Raw genomic sequence first — 16,924 nt, 5'->3', positions numbered from 1 at the left:
ACTAAAAAGTAATACCAATGCACTGGTAGCCTCATGCATACAATTTGTTCGCTCTTGAATATAAATATAAATGTAATGTCAAAAATAAGGGGAAAAATGATCTGCTGTAAGTATTTTCCTTACAGCAATTTTTTCTTAATCACAAAGTTAAATTGAGTTCTTTTTGTTTTGTAAGGTTAGGTATTGTTAGAAAAAAAAAAGTAATCTCTGAAAACCTAAAATACATAGTTGAAATATGGAAGAAAAAACCCACACATAAACTGTTTACCCACACAGAAACTATTTAGGTTAATTTCACTACAGTTTTAATTAGATAAATCACAATTTTCACTAAATGACACCATTGTGAAATATCTGTATGTTTTTTGTTTGGTTGGTTGATTGGTTTGGTTGGTTTTCTTTAAAAAAATAAAAAGGCCTTTTCAAGAATCCTGTAGAAAGATGAAAAGTTCACTAGAACATTTTTTTTCTTCATGAACAAATAAAGAGAAAAAGAAATAAGGCATTGAAGAAAAGAAGTCAACTGTATGTCGACTTGATGTATGTCATTAACCTAAGTACCTATACATAAAGAACATATTTTATTCAAAGAGGCAGTCAGCTTACAGGAATTCAAATATCCTTCTTACCATCTTACCATCAGCCATATCATTAGATGTGTTCAAAGGTGTCAAATGAATTTAGGTACCTAAATTCCATATACAGTAGGTGCACCATCTTCACAGTAAATGGTAGATCACTAGAATTTGTGAGCAATTTGAAAATCAATGCCGGCAAGCAGAACAAGACTATAATGGGAAACCACCTGTATGTTGTACGGTTGGTGTTAGTCAATGATGGATGAATTCAGTATTTCACCCTAGGCAACATTTTCCATAAAAGCTGATGAAAAATCACGTCAAAAATCTCTGTCCAGAGCCTCTGAAAAGTAGCTGTGCTGCATTTCCTCAGGTAGCAGCGATACTGGTTGTCAAGCACATAAGATGATAACAAGGAAAGTCCTTTTAAAGAGGAAAAATGGGCAGAATATATCATAAATAAATGAAATTGTCATTTAGTATTTTTGGTCTTAATCCTTTCTTTTTGGATATCTTTTTGTTTTCAGGAATTGGCCAGCAAATTATTTCCAGCTTTGCATCTTGTCCTGCAGTTAGATGTTGCTTTTGCTTGTATTACTGATGGAAAAGAAAATGAAGGGAGCTTTTTAGGCTGGGAATGATCACAGAACATCAGCTTCAACATAATACAACTTTGTTTATCTAATTATTGCCTCTAGGTGGTTGTGATTATATTTTGTTGAAGGCAGTTATTACACTGTGTCATGCTGCGGTATCATCCCCAATCCTGATCCACTGATGTGGTGACAACTAGTCATCACTTCAGAATTAGTCTAGCTCCCAGGTTGAATTAAATTATGACACCAGACTACCTATGTTAAAATAGAGTGAGAGAGAAAGCTTTCAGTTTCCAAGGTAGTGGGAGAGCTGAGGAGACTCTATTTTTAATAAGAACAGTACCTACTATTTGGTAAGGGACTCTAGGCAATGCATCATGTCCTTTTCCTTTGTAATTGACTTATCATGGTCAAAAGGTTTAATAACAATTCAGACTTCACTTGCAGAGACAGTTATTATCAATCTTCCATCAGAAATGTACAAATAATGTTTAAAAAAAAATAGAGGAAGTGTTATTAATTGACTGGAAACCCACCATGTAAGCCTATATAGAGCGTGTAATGGTTTCAAATCACATTATTCTCTCTTCTTTTCAGCTGTATGGATTGTAGCTCAGTGTGCCTTAGACGTTATCCTTTTGAGCTACCTCATAAGCAGGCCTGGATGGGCTTCCTGATGACCCTCTGGCTAATAAATGAAAGCTGTATAAAAATGTGTTTGCAACATAAGACATACCCAGGATGTATTCTGTCATATAAATGAATCGCCACTTAAAATTAGGAAAAAATATTTCCAGCATTAACACTGCTCATGACAGCCAATTTTGGCAGGAAAAAAAAAAAAAAAAAAAAAAAAAAAAAACCAAGATATATATGTTAAAACACTGTTCAGCTCTGTCATATATAGATTCTCTTCTCCAGTCCTAGTACTTGAGTGCCTTCCAGAAACACATTAAGCAACATGACTAATGTCTGTCTCATCTTCGTTCTTTTACTTTGAGCTGAAATATAATATTATTTTACAAAAGCTATCTGCAAGTTGATGAAATATCTTTGAAATGAACATAAAATCTTTAAATTACTATGAATACCGTGGGAAGAAAAAATAGCCCTTGTGGAAGCAGCTACAGTTTCTCTTGATGTAACTGGACAAGTGCCCAGTTATGTTAGGACAGAATATCTATACAGGAGCGGCATAAAGCAGTCTACCTTCTTGATGTATGGAAGATTTCCTGACTGAGAAAGAAAGTGATCCTTCACAACAGCATTCAATTTGCTGGATGGGAATTAAGACTTTTTTCTAATAAATACAACAGGACTTTTCTCTGAAACTGGAAAACACGTCCAATTTTGTAGCTGTTACTGCTTTATTTTCCTAATCCTGCATAGGTTTACTGATGCAGACAACTGTCTTAAACTGTCTTATGTATCAAAGCATACAGAAGACTAAAGGTCTAACTTTTTAATGTCGTAATAACTTACTTTAAGCAATAGCTCTCAAAGACTAGAGACCTATGAGAAGACTAAAAATTAAATAAATGTACTTCTATTCAGAGGACATTAGCTTTCCCACAGAACGCATATGTCTGGTGTCATATTTGGACAAGAATGTAATTTAAGCTCATGGAGTTACTGGTAATGTTTGGATTGCAATATAAATAAAAATTGCAACCAACCTGGTCCACATTGTAATAGATGCTGCACAAGTGCAGAATAAATTTCTGTCCCTTCCTAAAATGTTTGGTTGCCTTCCAACAAACTGACTGTGAGATTGCTAAATAATACGCCTGGACAAAGAAATAATAGGCTAACAATCTCAGACCAGAGGATCTGTCAGCAGCTGAAGCTGTTATGCTTCACTGTGACTGACTTATTCAATGGCATAATCTTTTCAGATAAATAGTGGGATTCCCATAATAACTATGGACAGGAAGAAGCCAGCACGTGAATTGCTTACAGCAGCCTCTTGGCATACAGAACATCGTAGGAGAGAATTTGAGAGGTCTGGGTTCACTGTTTTTGTGATTGTCTTTCACAGTTGTCCTTCAATTACACCGGCCTAAAAGCTTGGCTTCAGCCTTAAAACATATTTTAATTTGAGCCCCAAATTCTCTGCCATCTTTTTGCCTTTCATAGTGCATGAATAGAGAGTTAGATGTATTCAGCACTAAAGGCAGTATACATTATTTCTTAGAGGAAGAAATGCTGACTGTATGAAATAGTAACAAAGATTATTCCGATGTCAAGGATATTAACATGTCAGAGTAAGGGGTGAAAAACAGTTTTGTTTTGCTTTTCTCTAAAACTGCTTTGTCAAAATTAGTGGATAATTTGGAAAAAACGTTACAGAAGACCTCTGTACTGTATGTCATGTAGCTCAAGTTATTCCACTTGGCAGCAGAGAAGAACAAAGGAGTTTTTTGTGCTTTTTGTTTTTGTTTGTTTGTTTGTTTGCTTTTGTTTTGTTCTGTTTTTTTGTTTGTTTGTTTTTGTTTTTCTTTCGTTTTTATTTGGTGAAAGTTTATTCTTTTCCAAATTGAATTTATGCCATCTGAGGAGCTGTGATTTTAATGACAGTTTAGACATTGATACATCTATTTAAATATATTTTTCCTTTAATAAATGCTTTGATGTAGTGAGTGTGTTCTCAATGTTCTGTGTATACATTTTCATGATAACCCTTTTGCAGTTATGTGGGAGATCAAAGACTGCAACTCCACACAATCTCTGCCAAAAAGGAGCCACTGTTTTCTTATGGAGTCTATGCAGCCTAGTCCATAGCGTTTGGTTGATTCTTCTTTCAAGTGATCACTGTTGCACATTCCCAAATTTAGTGTATATTTTTTCTTATGCATTCTTAATTGCCATCCTGTCTTTAGCATTGCAATGGTCCTCATTTTCATAAGTCTCTTTAGCCACAGCAGGGCTATATATTTTTACACATTACAGTAACGTTTACAAGGTTTTTACACATTACAGCGTTAGCCAAGCCTGTAAGAAGTCAGCATGTCCCTGCAGATAGCACACATAGATGCATCTATGGCCAACAACCACATATTTAGCATCTGGCGTCCCAGAGCTGGCTACATATTGACTTCTGCATCAGTGTGAATCATTTAACAGCAGCAAATATATATGTTTTGCCAAGGATATTGCAATTTCTTCCTTACTGTATGCAATGCCCCATTTACAGGCCACAGCAGTCACTGAGCTCTTTTCCAAAGGAGATTTAAGGAGGATGACAAATGGACTCTACAGGAAGATGGAATGCTATGCCACCAAAAGCATCTATGCCTGCTGATCTAGAGATGCCTAAGGATCTTAGCAAAAGAGATGATCACACATTTCCACTGCCCAAAGAGAGATTTCAGAGATCTCTGCTGTGATTGGTATCCCATGGGCTCAGTTCCCAAAAATAATATTTTCCAGAAGCCAAAATTTAGAAATAGGTAGTGTTATGTGCCTGAGTAGATAAGAGGCACAGAAGCAGTAAAGTATGAAATGCATTTAAAAAAATTTAAGGTCTGCTATTCTAATACCAACAACTAACACAAATTGGAAATAGTAGTCTGGCTGTGACAGAGCTGGTAGAGGGTTCTAGTACAGTGCTTCAGTAGAGTAGCAGATTATTGAAAATGCTAACATTTTCTTAGTGTTACCTAGACAAATAATACTTTAAAAGGAATTCTGCTCATTTCGAGCCAGGTCTCTTTCAAATTACTTTCAAGAACATTTGGAAATAAATTTTCAGATTTATTTCTGTGGTGTTGTCCTATACTGTAATAACTTCAGATAAATAGAGCCTATCATTGTCTAGCTATATTTAAAATATTAGAATTTTATTTCTATCATATTAATGACTTCACATTTAGCATAACAGATTTAGTAAACTGACTATGGAGGATTTTACAAGAGGCTGGGAATGGCATGTTCAAATATTAAGTGGAGAAATGGAACAACCCTTACTGAAATTCTAAGTGTATTTTTGTTGTTCAGTGTTGTAGGGTCAACATCTTTCTACCTTGCAGTCAATGGGAAGCCAGGCTATACCTTATTTTTCCTTGTCTCTGAATTAAGCTATTTCTAATCCAAATAAATGAATTTAACTAGCAACAACATATTAGGACAAACTTTACTAATGGTAATGTAGGAATGTAATCAGAAAACTCTTTGGGCTTTACTAATATCTCCTTGCTAACATCTCCTTGTTTTCCCTGCAGAATTTTTCCGAGAACTTCTTGAGAATGCAGAAAGATCCTTAAATGACATGTTTGTCCGGACATATGGCACGCTGTACATGCAGAACTCGGAGGTTTTCCAGGATCTCTTCACAGAACTGAAGCGGTATTACACGGGAGGGAACGTGAACTTGGAGGAAATGCTGAATGATTTCTGGGCTCGGCTGCTGGAGCGGATGTTCCAGCTTATAAACCCCCAGTATCATTTCACTGAGGACTATTTGGAGTGTGTAAGCAAGTATACAGACCAGCTGAAACCATTTGGAGATGTACCCCGGAAGCTGAAGGTTCAAGTGACTAGAGCGTTCATTGCTGCACGGACCTTTGTTCAGGGGCTGACAGTAGGCAGAGAGGTTGCAAACAGAGTATCCAAGGTAATCTAAAATCAGGGTTTCTTAAGCTTGAATTTGTTTCAAACATACTAGAAAACTGAAATCTGATTTTTTTATTTTTTTATTTTTAATATGGGGTGGTGCTTTTCTGGTGTTTTGTTTTGTTTCATTTTTTTCGGGGGGGGGGGGAGGGGGGTGCTGATATACCCATACTAAATTTATAAATACGGATAATAGTTGTTTTTAATTCCTGCTGAAGATATTAAGGCAATATTGACTAGAAAGCATTTCCCTTTGTTTAGGATACAAAAATGAAATATCAATATACACCAATGTTATAGCATGGTAGTGATTGTCATTAGTAATTCAAAACCAGCTACATATATAAAAGATGATGGTCATGATCAGAATTAAAATGTTTAAAGTAAATTTATGCTGCTGTTTGTTAGGACAGCAGAGCCCTCACAGCATTCATTCATCCTGAAACTGGGTGATGGATTTTGTTAGAAATGTCTAGTCATGTTCTTGATGAGAAAATAGACCAAGAGTGACACGTCTGGAGCACGAGCTTTCCCTAAGGACAATTCGATTCACATATATTTTATATTTAATTATTTATCTATGCAAATATTTATGACAATTATAATCCTCGAGGGCTTAATATAATTAAAGCTCTTCAAGAAAAAAAAAAGAAAAAAAAAAAAGAAACACACAAAAATAATCCATCTGGGTACTAGAAATATGCCTGAATTACTTTCTCTTACACAGTGTTTCAAATTTGTTTTTTTGTTTTGTTTTGTTTTGTTTTGTTTTTCTGAATTGCTGTCCCAACTAGATATTTGTTCTGTAATCTGGCTATTTCATAGTCCTAGTTTGTAGTGTATTTGGACCTTAACTATATTCTGAATTCTGAAGTGGTCGAGTGACAACAAAATGCCCAAACACTCTCTTCTAGAAAGTAAGCATATGCATGATTTTGATGTTTGCCCTTTGCAATAGTTTCTTGCATTTACAAGCTTAAGCCGTTCCTCTTTGTCAAAAGGACTGACTCTCTTGCTTCATTTAAATCACAGCAAGAAGGTGGAGTAGAGGTGCAGCTGAGTGCTGAATGAAACTGCAATTCAGGTGCTCAACATGATGAGGAAACCTGTCTTCTAAATATTTCTTATCCTGTATGATGTGATATTTTGCAATTAAAAATTCAAAAGCTATGGATGTAGAGAGGTAGCTGACAAGTGAGAATCTGATTTTATATGTAGGACATTGCATGGGAGGAAAGGGTCATTTTATGCTTAAAAGTTGGTGAATGAATTATATGATACTGGTTACCCAGCTAAAACCAAATTTTCTTCCTTCCAAGAGTCTTCCTGGGTTACAGAGCCACCTTTTCCTTTATTTCTGGCACTGTCAATTCTTGCAGTTTCTTCTGAACAATGGCAAGGCATATCCCATCCCATCTAGCCTGGTTGGGGGCAGATATGTTATGAGTGTGTGGAACATGTATATTTATAGCCCCAGGTTTCCTGTGAAGAGCAGTGATGTCCTTGTTTGCCAAGATTTAAGTTAGTCTGCTTAGGTCTGATGTCACTGTTGTGTGTAGGCATTAGGACTTACAGTATTTTTTGGATCAGACTATAGGGATTAAGCTATGTGAATCACTAAATATATGTACAATATCTGAATTCCAGATTAAGGTGTGAATTGCCTTCCAAAATGTCACTTTCCCTCTGTATGTATATAAATGCTCAGAACATGCAGGTGTCTCCCTTCTCACATACCCTGGAAATAATTTCAACTCACCTTCTGGATTTGGGGTACATAAGCCCTTTCGAGGATAGAATTTTAGACTGCCAAGTGATCCTAAGATCCTATAATGAGAACTATTAGCTCTAGTCATAAAGTGAGCCTTGTTATAGTATCAATTGAAGATGATAATAGCTCAGTAATGCTCCTGGTTGAGTGTATGTGTGTGTGTTGTCTTTTTGTGTGTGTGTGTGTGTGTTTGTTTTTAACATGAAAGCAACTCTTTAAAAGTGCTTGGCAGTTTGTGCAAGATACAGTACAGAAGATACAGTACATCTTTGCTTTATGTATAGACAAATAATGACACTCTATTAGAGTACATCTAAAACTCTAACTTCAGTTTTGGGTCCCTACCATGCAAGAAAAACAATGAGTTCAGTGGGTGGCCACAAGGGTGGTCAAGACATTAATAATTGCCCTGGCATAATAGCCTGTGCGACTGGGGCTTATTCAGCCTGGAAAAAAAGGTGACTTCAGGGGCACCTATCATCTATGCTTACTGCCTTAGGAGACGTTATCATAGAAGTATAGAATCATAGAATAGAGTTGGAAGGAGTCCATAAGAATCATTGGTCCAACTCCTGGCTCTACACAAGACCGCCAAAAAATCAGACCATACGTCTGAGAGCATTGTCCAAATGTTTCTTGACCTCCATCAGACTTGATGCCACGACCACTTCCCTGAGAAGCCTGTTCCAGTGCCTGACCACCCTCTCAGAGAAGAATTTTTTCCTAATATCCAACCTAAACCTCCCCTAACGCAGCTCCATGCCCTTTCCTCAGGTCCCATCAGGTTCACCAGAGAGAGGAGATCAACACCTGCCTCCATATTCCTCGTCATGAGGAAACATATTCCCCCTCATGAAGTCTCCCTGTTTCTTCTTCTCTAGGATTAACAAACCAAGTGACTTTAGCTGCTCCTCATACCTCTTTTCCTCTAGACTCATCACCATCTTTGTAGCCCTCCTTAGGATGCTAATAGGTTTATGTCTTTCTTATATTGTGGTGCCCATAACTACACACAGTACTCAAGGTGAGGTCTCACCAGCACGGAGCAGAGCAAGAGAATCACAGAATCACAGAATCACAGAGTTGAAGGGGCTGGAAGGGACCTCGAAAGAACATCAGGTCCAACCCCCCTGCCAAAGCAGGTTTCTTAGAGCAGGCTGCCCAGGTAGGCGTCCAGACGGGCCTTGAATATCTCCAGAGAAGGAGACTCCACAACCTCCCTGGGCAGCCTGTTCCAGTGCTCCGTCACCCTCACCGTGAAGAAGTTCTTTCTCATGTTGGTGAGGAACTTCCTGTGCTCTATCTTGTGGCCATTACCCCTTGTCCTATCCCCACTAACCACTGAAAAGAGGTTGGCCAAATCCCTCTGTCTCCCACACCTCAGGTATTTATACACATTGATGAGATCCCCTCTCAGTCTTCTTTTCTCCAGGCTGAACAGACTCAGGTCTCTCAGCCTTTCCTCATAGGGAAGATGCTCCAGGCCCTGTATCATCCTTGTGGCCCTCTGCTGGACTCTTTCCAAGAGGTCCCTGTCTTTTTTGTACCGGGGAGCCCAGAACTAGACACAGTACTCCAGGTGAGGCCTGACCAGGGCAAAGAAGAGGGGGAGGTTCACCTCCCTTGACCTGCTGGCCACGCTCCTTTTAATGCATGCCAGGATCCCATTGGCCCTCTTGGCCACGAGGGCACACTGCTGGCTCATGGTCAACCTGTCATCCACCAGGACCCCTAGGTCCTTCTCAGAGCTCCTCTCCAGCAGGTTGTCCACCAGACTGTACTGATACGTACGGTTGTTCCTTCCCAGGTGCAGGACTCTACACTTGCTCTTATAAAATCGTCTCCTTCGACCAGCTAGCAATGCCATATTTGATGCATCCCAGGATACAACTGGCCTTTTTGTCTGCCAAGGCACACTGTTGACTCATATTCAACTTGAACAGAACTCCCAGATCCCTTTCCGTGAGGCTGCTCTCCACCCTCTCTTCCCCCAGTCTGTATGTATATTCATCTTTGCCCCTTCCCAGATGCAGAACCCAGAACTTCCTCTTGTTAAGCTTCATGTTGTACTTGATTGCCCAGCTCTCTAATTTGTCACAATCTCTCTGCAAGGCCTCTCTGCCCTTGAGAGAGTCAACAGCTCCTCCTAATTTACTACTATCTGCAAACTTAATTAATATGCATTTGATTCCCACATCTAAGTCATTTAGGAAAATATTAAAGAGAACTGGCCCTAAAATGGAGCTCTGAGGAACCCCAGTAAGTGACTGGCCACCAGCATGATATAACCCCCTTTAATGTAACCCTTTGAGCCTGACACATCAGCCAATTTTTCACCCATCGCATCGTGTTTTTTTTTTCTCTGGATGTATGATGGAGGTTTTACACAGAAAGCTTTGCTGAAATCCAAAAATATTACATCAGCTGACTTCCCTTGGTCAACTAGATAGGCAATCTTGTCATAGAAGGAAATTAAATTTGTTAAACAGGACTTTCCCCTTGTGAACCTTTGTTGCCTGTGAACAGTGACTGCATTGTCTTTCAGGTGTTCTTCAATAACTGCCAGAATAATCTTCTCCATAATTTACCAGGCACTGAAGTGAGACTGGCAGATCTGTAATTACCAGAGTCTTCTTTCTTGCCTTTCTTGATAACTGGAACACTTGCCAGCTTCCAGCCGACTGGGACTTCTCCAGATTTCCAAGACCATTGAAAAATAATTGAGAGAGGTCCTTGTGATGGCATCAGCCATCTCTTTGAGTACCTTGGGATAAATCCCCATAGAATTATGTGCATTCAGTTGAAGCAGCAAAGCCCGCACAAATTTGAGGTTGGCTGAGAGTTTATCATTACTGTAGTCGCGATCCTTCAACTCAGGTCTCCTGGGGTCCCAGAGCCCATCATTGGTTTTGAAGACAGAGGCAAAGAAGACATTAAATGTCTCTGCTTTGTCTACATCCTTATTTGTGAGGTGAACATCCTCATCAAGTAATGGACCAATGTGAATTCTGGTCCTCCTTTTGTTGTTAACATATTTTAAAAGCACATTTTTTTTTTATTTTTATTTTTTTCTGTCCCAATAGTACTGGCCAGCTTCAACTCTAATTGAGCTTTGGCCACACAAATTTTCTCCATACAATGACAAACAGCATTTCTGTAGTCCTCCCATGTTGACCTACCTCACTTCCCATGGCCATAACCTTTTCTTTTGCTACCTAAGCTCTAGAAGATGATCTCTGCTAAGCCAAGCTGGCCTTCTGCCCCTCCCATTGTCATCACTGAGGCTCTTCACAACGGGGCATGGTGGTATGAGCTGAAACAAAAAGAGTTGTCTGAGTAGAAGGAGAAACTTTCCACTAGGCATATGGTCAAGCAGTGGATCATTTGTCCAGAGAGGCTGTGAGGCTCCATGCATGTAGGTTTTGTCCAGATTACACAAAGCCTTTTGAGACGAGTAGGTTTTGTAGAGTCTGACATCAAAGTTCCTCCCTGCATTGAGCAACATGTTGGACTGAGATCCCTTCCAACTCAAATTATCCTATGAACTGATAAAAATGTTAATTAAAAAATGACATTTTTACTTAAATGTAGAATATGCTTTGACTACAAGACTGACTTTCACATTAAAATCTCAGTGGCTGTATTCACACCCACAGCAAATGTTAAACAATTGCTAGTTTTAGGGACTTTGCCATATGCAGTCTTGTGGGGCAGGTACAAAAAATTCAGGTGACCATGTGTAAAATTAATAAATATCCTGCGGAGAGGCTGTGATTACTCTGAGATCTAAGCTTTCATGATTGTATCATAAATGTGTTATTTTTATGTTGGTGTATCTACTATAGAAAATGACAAATTCTCTTCTGTAAACTTCATTTAAAAATACCACAACCGTTCCTTAAATTTAACACATAACTTTGCAACCAAGAAAGAGACAGGTAAATGTTTTTGTTGCCGTTTTGAAAGTCATACAGATTCAGCCTGGATTTAAGTTTCCCTGTACTCTAATATCAGAAGATTCTGTGATAAGAAAGCCACATCTGTGTAAGGCAAGAGAAATGGAAAAAAAAAAAAAAAAAAAAGGAAAATGAATTGTTGCAGCCCTTTTACAGAAAGCTTGTCCATTCTTTTCACTGTCTGGGAACTGGTGGGGATCGCCTACCTGCACCACCACAAGTTAAAAAGATTTTTTCCTTTCTGGTTGTGGACCCATTATCTCACTGAAATGCCACTGCAAAAGGCTACCAGCATAAAACAAAGTGGAGACTACACACCTTAAACAATGTGAGAAAGAGATTTATTAATGGGAAAGTTAGTAGTAACTTCTCCTCTCAACCTTTGATTCACTTTCTCAGCCAATTCTGGTACATTTTTTTGGAAGAAGTTAACAGGTACCACACACAGAAGGATTTGTTCCCTATCTTATTTCAGGGATATGCGCTTTCTGAAGATTTCTCTTCAGAGAGCGTGTAACACTATTACTGGCTGAAAAACATGCAAACACTCAGTGCTTTCCTTACAACGAAACTATATTCCCATGCTTTTCCCAGGAAGTTTTATTGTGTTTATGTGCAAGGTTTTGGTAGCAGGAGTGCTGCAGAGGTGGCCTCTGTGAACAGAGCCCAGCAGCTGCCCCATGTCTGATAAGATCCAGCTCCAGATGGCTCCAAAAGGGACCCACCACAGTCAAGCCAATGGCCGACACTAGTTACACCTCTGTAAAAGCATATTTAAGAAAGGAATAAAACTGCTGTGCAACAGCAGCTGGGAGAGAGGAGTGAGAAAATGTGAGAGAAACAGCCCTGCAGACACCATGGTGAGTGAAGAAGGAGGAGAAGAGGTGTTCCAGGCGCCAGAGCAGAATTTGCCATCAGTGTGAAACCACCACAGATGTATACACTCAAGCACACTCAGAATAGTTGACACATATCTCAAAATTTTTCCACTTGCTGTTTGCTTACGTAAGTGAGATTATAATTCAGATAGATCCCGTTTAAATAAACAGATTAAGTTTTGGTTTTGTTTTGTTTTTAGGACATTTGATATACATCAATCATGAAAACAGACATATTTGCATTCCATCTATATGAAGTTGTAAAGTTTTATTTGAACTTTTGTTTTTTCAGAATCTCAAAGTCCAATTGCACTTTTTAAGTTTCAGAATTTTTAAATATACATATTTCTCATACAAACGTATTAAAAATTTGACAGTCTCTGTTAAGGTGTTGTTAAATCTCCACTGAATGTAGATTTTCACTGTCTTGAGTAGCTTTCAGCTCACTAAATTCTATATGTGCTTTGTAAAGTCGTGTATACACATAAAAAAGTAATGATTTTTTTTCTTAAAGTGAGAAAAATGAAACCTACTTATTCATTAATATATAATATAGGAAGTGCCGTTGTGTGCACACCAAAGCTCTGTTTGGTTGCTTTTGCCTCAATGCCCAGTAATTTAAAGGTCCGTACAGGAGCAGAGCTTCTTCCCTACTATACTTTCTTAAGCTATAGCTAGCAGGTATTTATAGGCTTTCCAACCTACAGGCTCAGAAATAACTGGCAAATGTTTTCCATCACCCATTTTTCCACCATTTTGGCATATCCTAAAAACCTGTAGAATAGGTTGTTGTGCTTTGGTGGAGAAAACTGTGATTTTTACTTTTATTTTTTTCCTTATAAAAATATACTATATTCAAATGACAATGTTTTTAAATGTATTTTGATCTCCTCAACTTTTTCTTGGGGGAGAAACAAACAAATAAAAACCCTGCAAACTTCCTTACCAGCTGTGGTTCGGTATTTAATGTTATACTGAAGAAACTAATGAAAATATTTCTGAAGTTTCTGCCAGCTGTGATTTCCAATAATGCGACAGAAAAGGCATATGTATATTTTCATGTTCATCTTCTACTCCGTTTGAGCTCTGCATACTTTACAAGTAAATAATGATGTTATTCTCTCTGGCTCATAACAAAACATCCCCAATAATCATAGTACTGGCTTTGAACTGTCAATGAGTGGTGGAAAATGATGGTCTTTATTATTTTGCAAGAGCTTAGGATTCCTAAAATACTTTTCCAAAACGTATTCATAACTGAATTGCCAGCAGTATAAAGTTTGTTGTACAGGAGAAATTTTTCATTAAATAAAATTTTCATTAAATGCTGGACCAAACACAACATGTAGAAAATAGAAGTTCCCAGAAAATAGTTAAGACTGAAACTAAAAGCAAATCAAAAAACAGTTTAAATCGCTAAGTGGATGTGTATTTGCCCCAGACATCCTACTAGTTGGTAGAGGCAGCACAGTTTCCTTAACACAGTGTTTTCCCATCAGGATAGCATTCCACTCAAAGAATATTTTTTCCTGTAAGTATTTTTTTCCATATACTTTTAATTGAGAGCTGTGTAAAAATGAAGAAAAAAAAAAATTATATTTCCTGAGCATGACTTCTCAAGCCTGTCCTGTGCTAATTTCTCCTCTTAACCTAGGTAAATTCACACTGAGAATGTTTTGAGTTTGGTAGGAAAAAAAAAAAAAAAAAAAAGATAATGAAGTATGAGTAGTCAACCCTACCCGAAATCACAGTTGTAAGATAGCTGTCATTACTCCACTGCTGCTCAGAGCTCTAATTTAATCCCAGGCAGACAGATACATCTTCTTTGGTTCTTACACTGAATCTGACACTCTAGGAACACCACGTCAACACAGATTACTTCTGTTTACATAGATCTGGGGTTTTAGTTATTGTTTTCTATTTTTTCTTTTCACTAAGCTTTTTCTGAATTTGGCCACTTTTCTCCTGGTATATATTGGGATAAGGACAAGAAAAGTTATTCTTAGTTTGACTTTGCCTTTCATGCTTGCAAACTTACGCTACCAGCAAGCAAAGTAGTGTTTATAAAGTATATAAAAGTATAAAGTGAAGCTTAGCTCAGAAGCACCGTTAGGGGCACTTAGTGATTTTGATAGTATAAACATTAAAATTTGCAACCCGACCACTAACAACGTATTTTTTCTAATGCATTTAAATATTAATTATCATTTATTACAAAATAAAAGTGCCTGTTACAATACTTTTCTCACTACCTGGCATTGCCTATATGTCTGCCTTCTTTTAAACCAAATAAAACTATTCTTCCCCTGAATCTTATTAAATTACATTGATATCAGACCTCACATTAGGAGCCTGGTGATATATATGGGCAAAGTGAAGCAAATTAGTAACACGATTACAAGGTTAGGTCCAAGATTAGTAGTGAAAAGTAGTCTCTAGTAATTGCCTGTGATTGCTTCTACTCACAGAATGCCAAGCCACTGCCTTTTAAATACACTGAATCAATATTCTTACAAACTCTGCTTTTCATGGTTTATAAATAAACATTCTACTGTTTGTGAGAGCTATAAATAAAGGTCAATATTGAATGTCACACTGATTCAAAATGTAATTATTGCAGGGAGAGGGGAAAAAATACAACATGCTGATAAGTCAGGTAATTAAAAGTCAAAACAAATACTACTTTAATACTGGAAGATATGATTTGCAGGACGTGACAGATAAAGAGCTATGTGACCTGTATATTTAACTTCATTAGCCAAAAATATTGGACTTGTTAAAGTCACAAAGGGAAAGGAGATCTAAAATCGACTATAGTTTTCACTAAACTATATTGAGTTAATATATCTTTCCAAGAATGGGATCATATCATGCCACGAATAGACCACATTCTTTTTCCTCTTCCTGTCACATAGTGTTCTTCAGACAGGGATTTAAGGGATTGTCCAGACAGGGGTTTCTCAGGTCTCAGAGACTTCTATGGCATAAAAGGGTGAATAGCATCTATGCTGGAGTGCTTTGTGGGAAATATCTTTTGATTTTAGGTTCTCCAGCTGTGCAGGAAATCTCTCCTCCTTTCATGGAAAGAAAAAAGGAAACAAACTAATTTAGTTCATTTGCAGACATTTCATGGGAAAATAAACCATCATAAATTAGATGTCTTCCAGATGTCTCAGACTTACTGCAGTGATCTATTTTCCACCTTATGTGCAATGGAGCATCAGATAATCCAGAAGAGTAACTGAGGAGGAAAGGCTTATAATGAAACAGTGACTCCAATGAAAGCAAAATGGACGTAGGATATCTGCAAAAGTGGTGTATGTCACCTCTATTAGAATTGTCAGATATAATCAATGGCCTGAGTTCAACTGAATCATACTACTCAGCCAGACAGTCTTACTCAATATCATCTAAAAAGGTCTACCAACCTGGCTTATTATTCAATACATACCGTTTCATATCTCAAAATTTGCTGTAGCCCTAGTAGTCTTCTAGTTGGATCCATATCATTCATAAACAAAGATCTCCTGATACACTGATTACGGGGCTTTTTCTTGGTTTGTGCATTTTTTTAGATGCCTGTGACACGTAAAATTCAGCTCTACATGAAAATTCTACCTATACATTCAGAATCAAAATGAAAGTATTTTAGTTTAACAATGTCATTAAACACTATAATGACACATTATAAAAATAATTATTCACATTATTATTATTTATTTTTTTTTAGGAAATTTATTTCTTTAGGTGTTCTCTAGGATTGCCAAGAACCATATTTTATACACAACCCTTCAAATTATTCAAAGCAATTGTGTTTCCCACCTGCAAAATATGTTGATATGGCACCTGCAGTAGCTAAGAAGATATGTAGAACTTTTCCAGAGGAATTCCTAAAACAAAGGATAGAACCTAATGCATGTCATTATACATAGCCACGTCATGATAAAAATAATGACAAAGAAGCAAAGCACACCTAAGAGCTTGCTGACCCTGATAGATTCAGACCCTCTCTGTAATTAATCTTACAGCAGGTTTTAAGTTTTCTGTGTTTTAGCACAGGTGAGTAAAAGAAAATTCAAAAGAATCAAATGGGAAGAGTAAGGATATTAAAAAGTTTGAAGGTTAAGCTATGCAAGAAGATCTGTATCATTTTGCAGTATTCTGACTTTATAGAATGACTATTTTTACAGATTGTCTTCATCCTGTTTTGAAAGCATCCTATGGAAGCACTGTTTTCCAATCATGATTGATAAAAGCAAATCATTTTGTTTCTCATATGAGACCGATGCCAGAAAACTAATAGCTTCTTCTACCTACAGCTTTCTACAGAAAGCATTAGTCAAGGAAATATATGATTTATCTAGAACTCATCAGGAATACTAATAGGACTTTAAATGTGTATCTGTTTAAGCATGTTAGTCAAGAAAGTCATCAGCAACAAATTGAAAGAGGTAAATTTCTTTAGGACTTTAAAATAAGAAGTCTGAAATCAACTATGTGGATCTAAGTTCAATTTTCAGTTATTCAGAGGTCA

General features: G+C 37.4%; 1 protein-coding gene across 2 annotated transcripts in view; it reads left to right on the top strand.

Annotated features, from left to right (window-relative positions):
* Window positions 1–16,924, top strand: part of GPC6 (glypican 6) — an 825,524-nt gene that overhangs the window by 444,407 nt on the left and 364,193 nt on the right. For both annotated transcript variants that reach the window (XM_066986905.1, XM_066986906.1), the window contains exon 3: window positions 5,395–5,786. In XM_066986905.1, the coding sequence (XP_066843006.1) occupies window positions 5,395–5,786 (392 nt within the window). The remainder of the gene's footprint in view (window positions 1–5,394; window positions 5,787–16,924) is intronic.

This window comes from Anser cygnoides, chromosome 1 (assembly GCF_040182565.1).
Source record: "Anser cygnoides isolate HZ-2024a breed goose chromosome 1, Taihu_goose_T2T_genome, whole genome shotgun sequence".
Classification (NCBI taxonomy): domain Eukaryota; kingdom Metazoa; phylum Chordata; class Aves; order Anseriformes; family Anatidae; genus Anser; species Anser cygnoides.
This window is presented reverse-complemented; position numbering and strand designations above follow the sequence as displayed.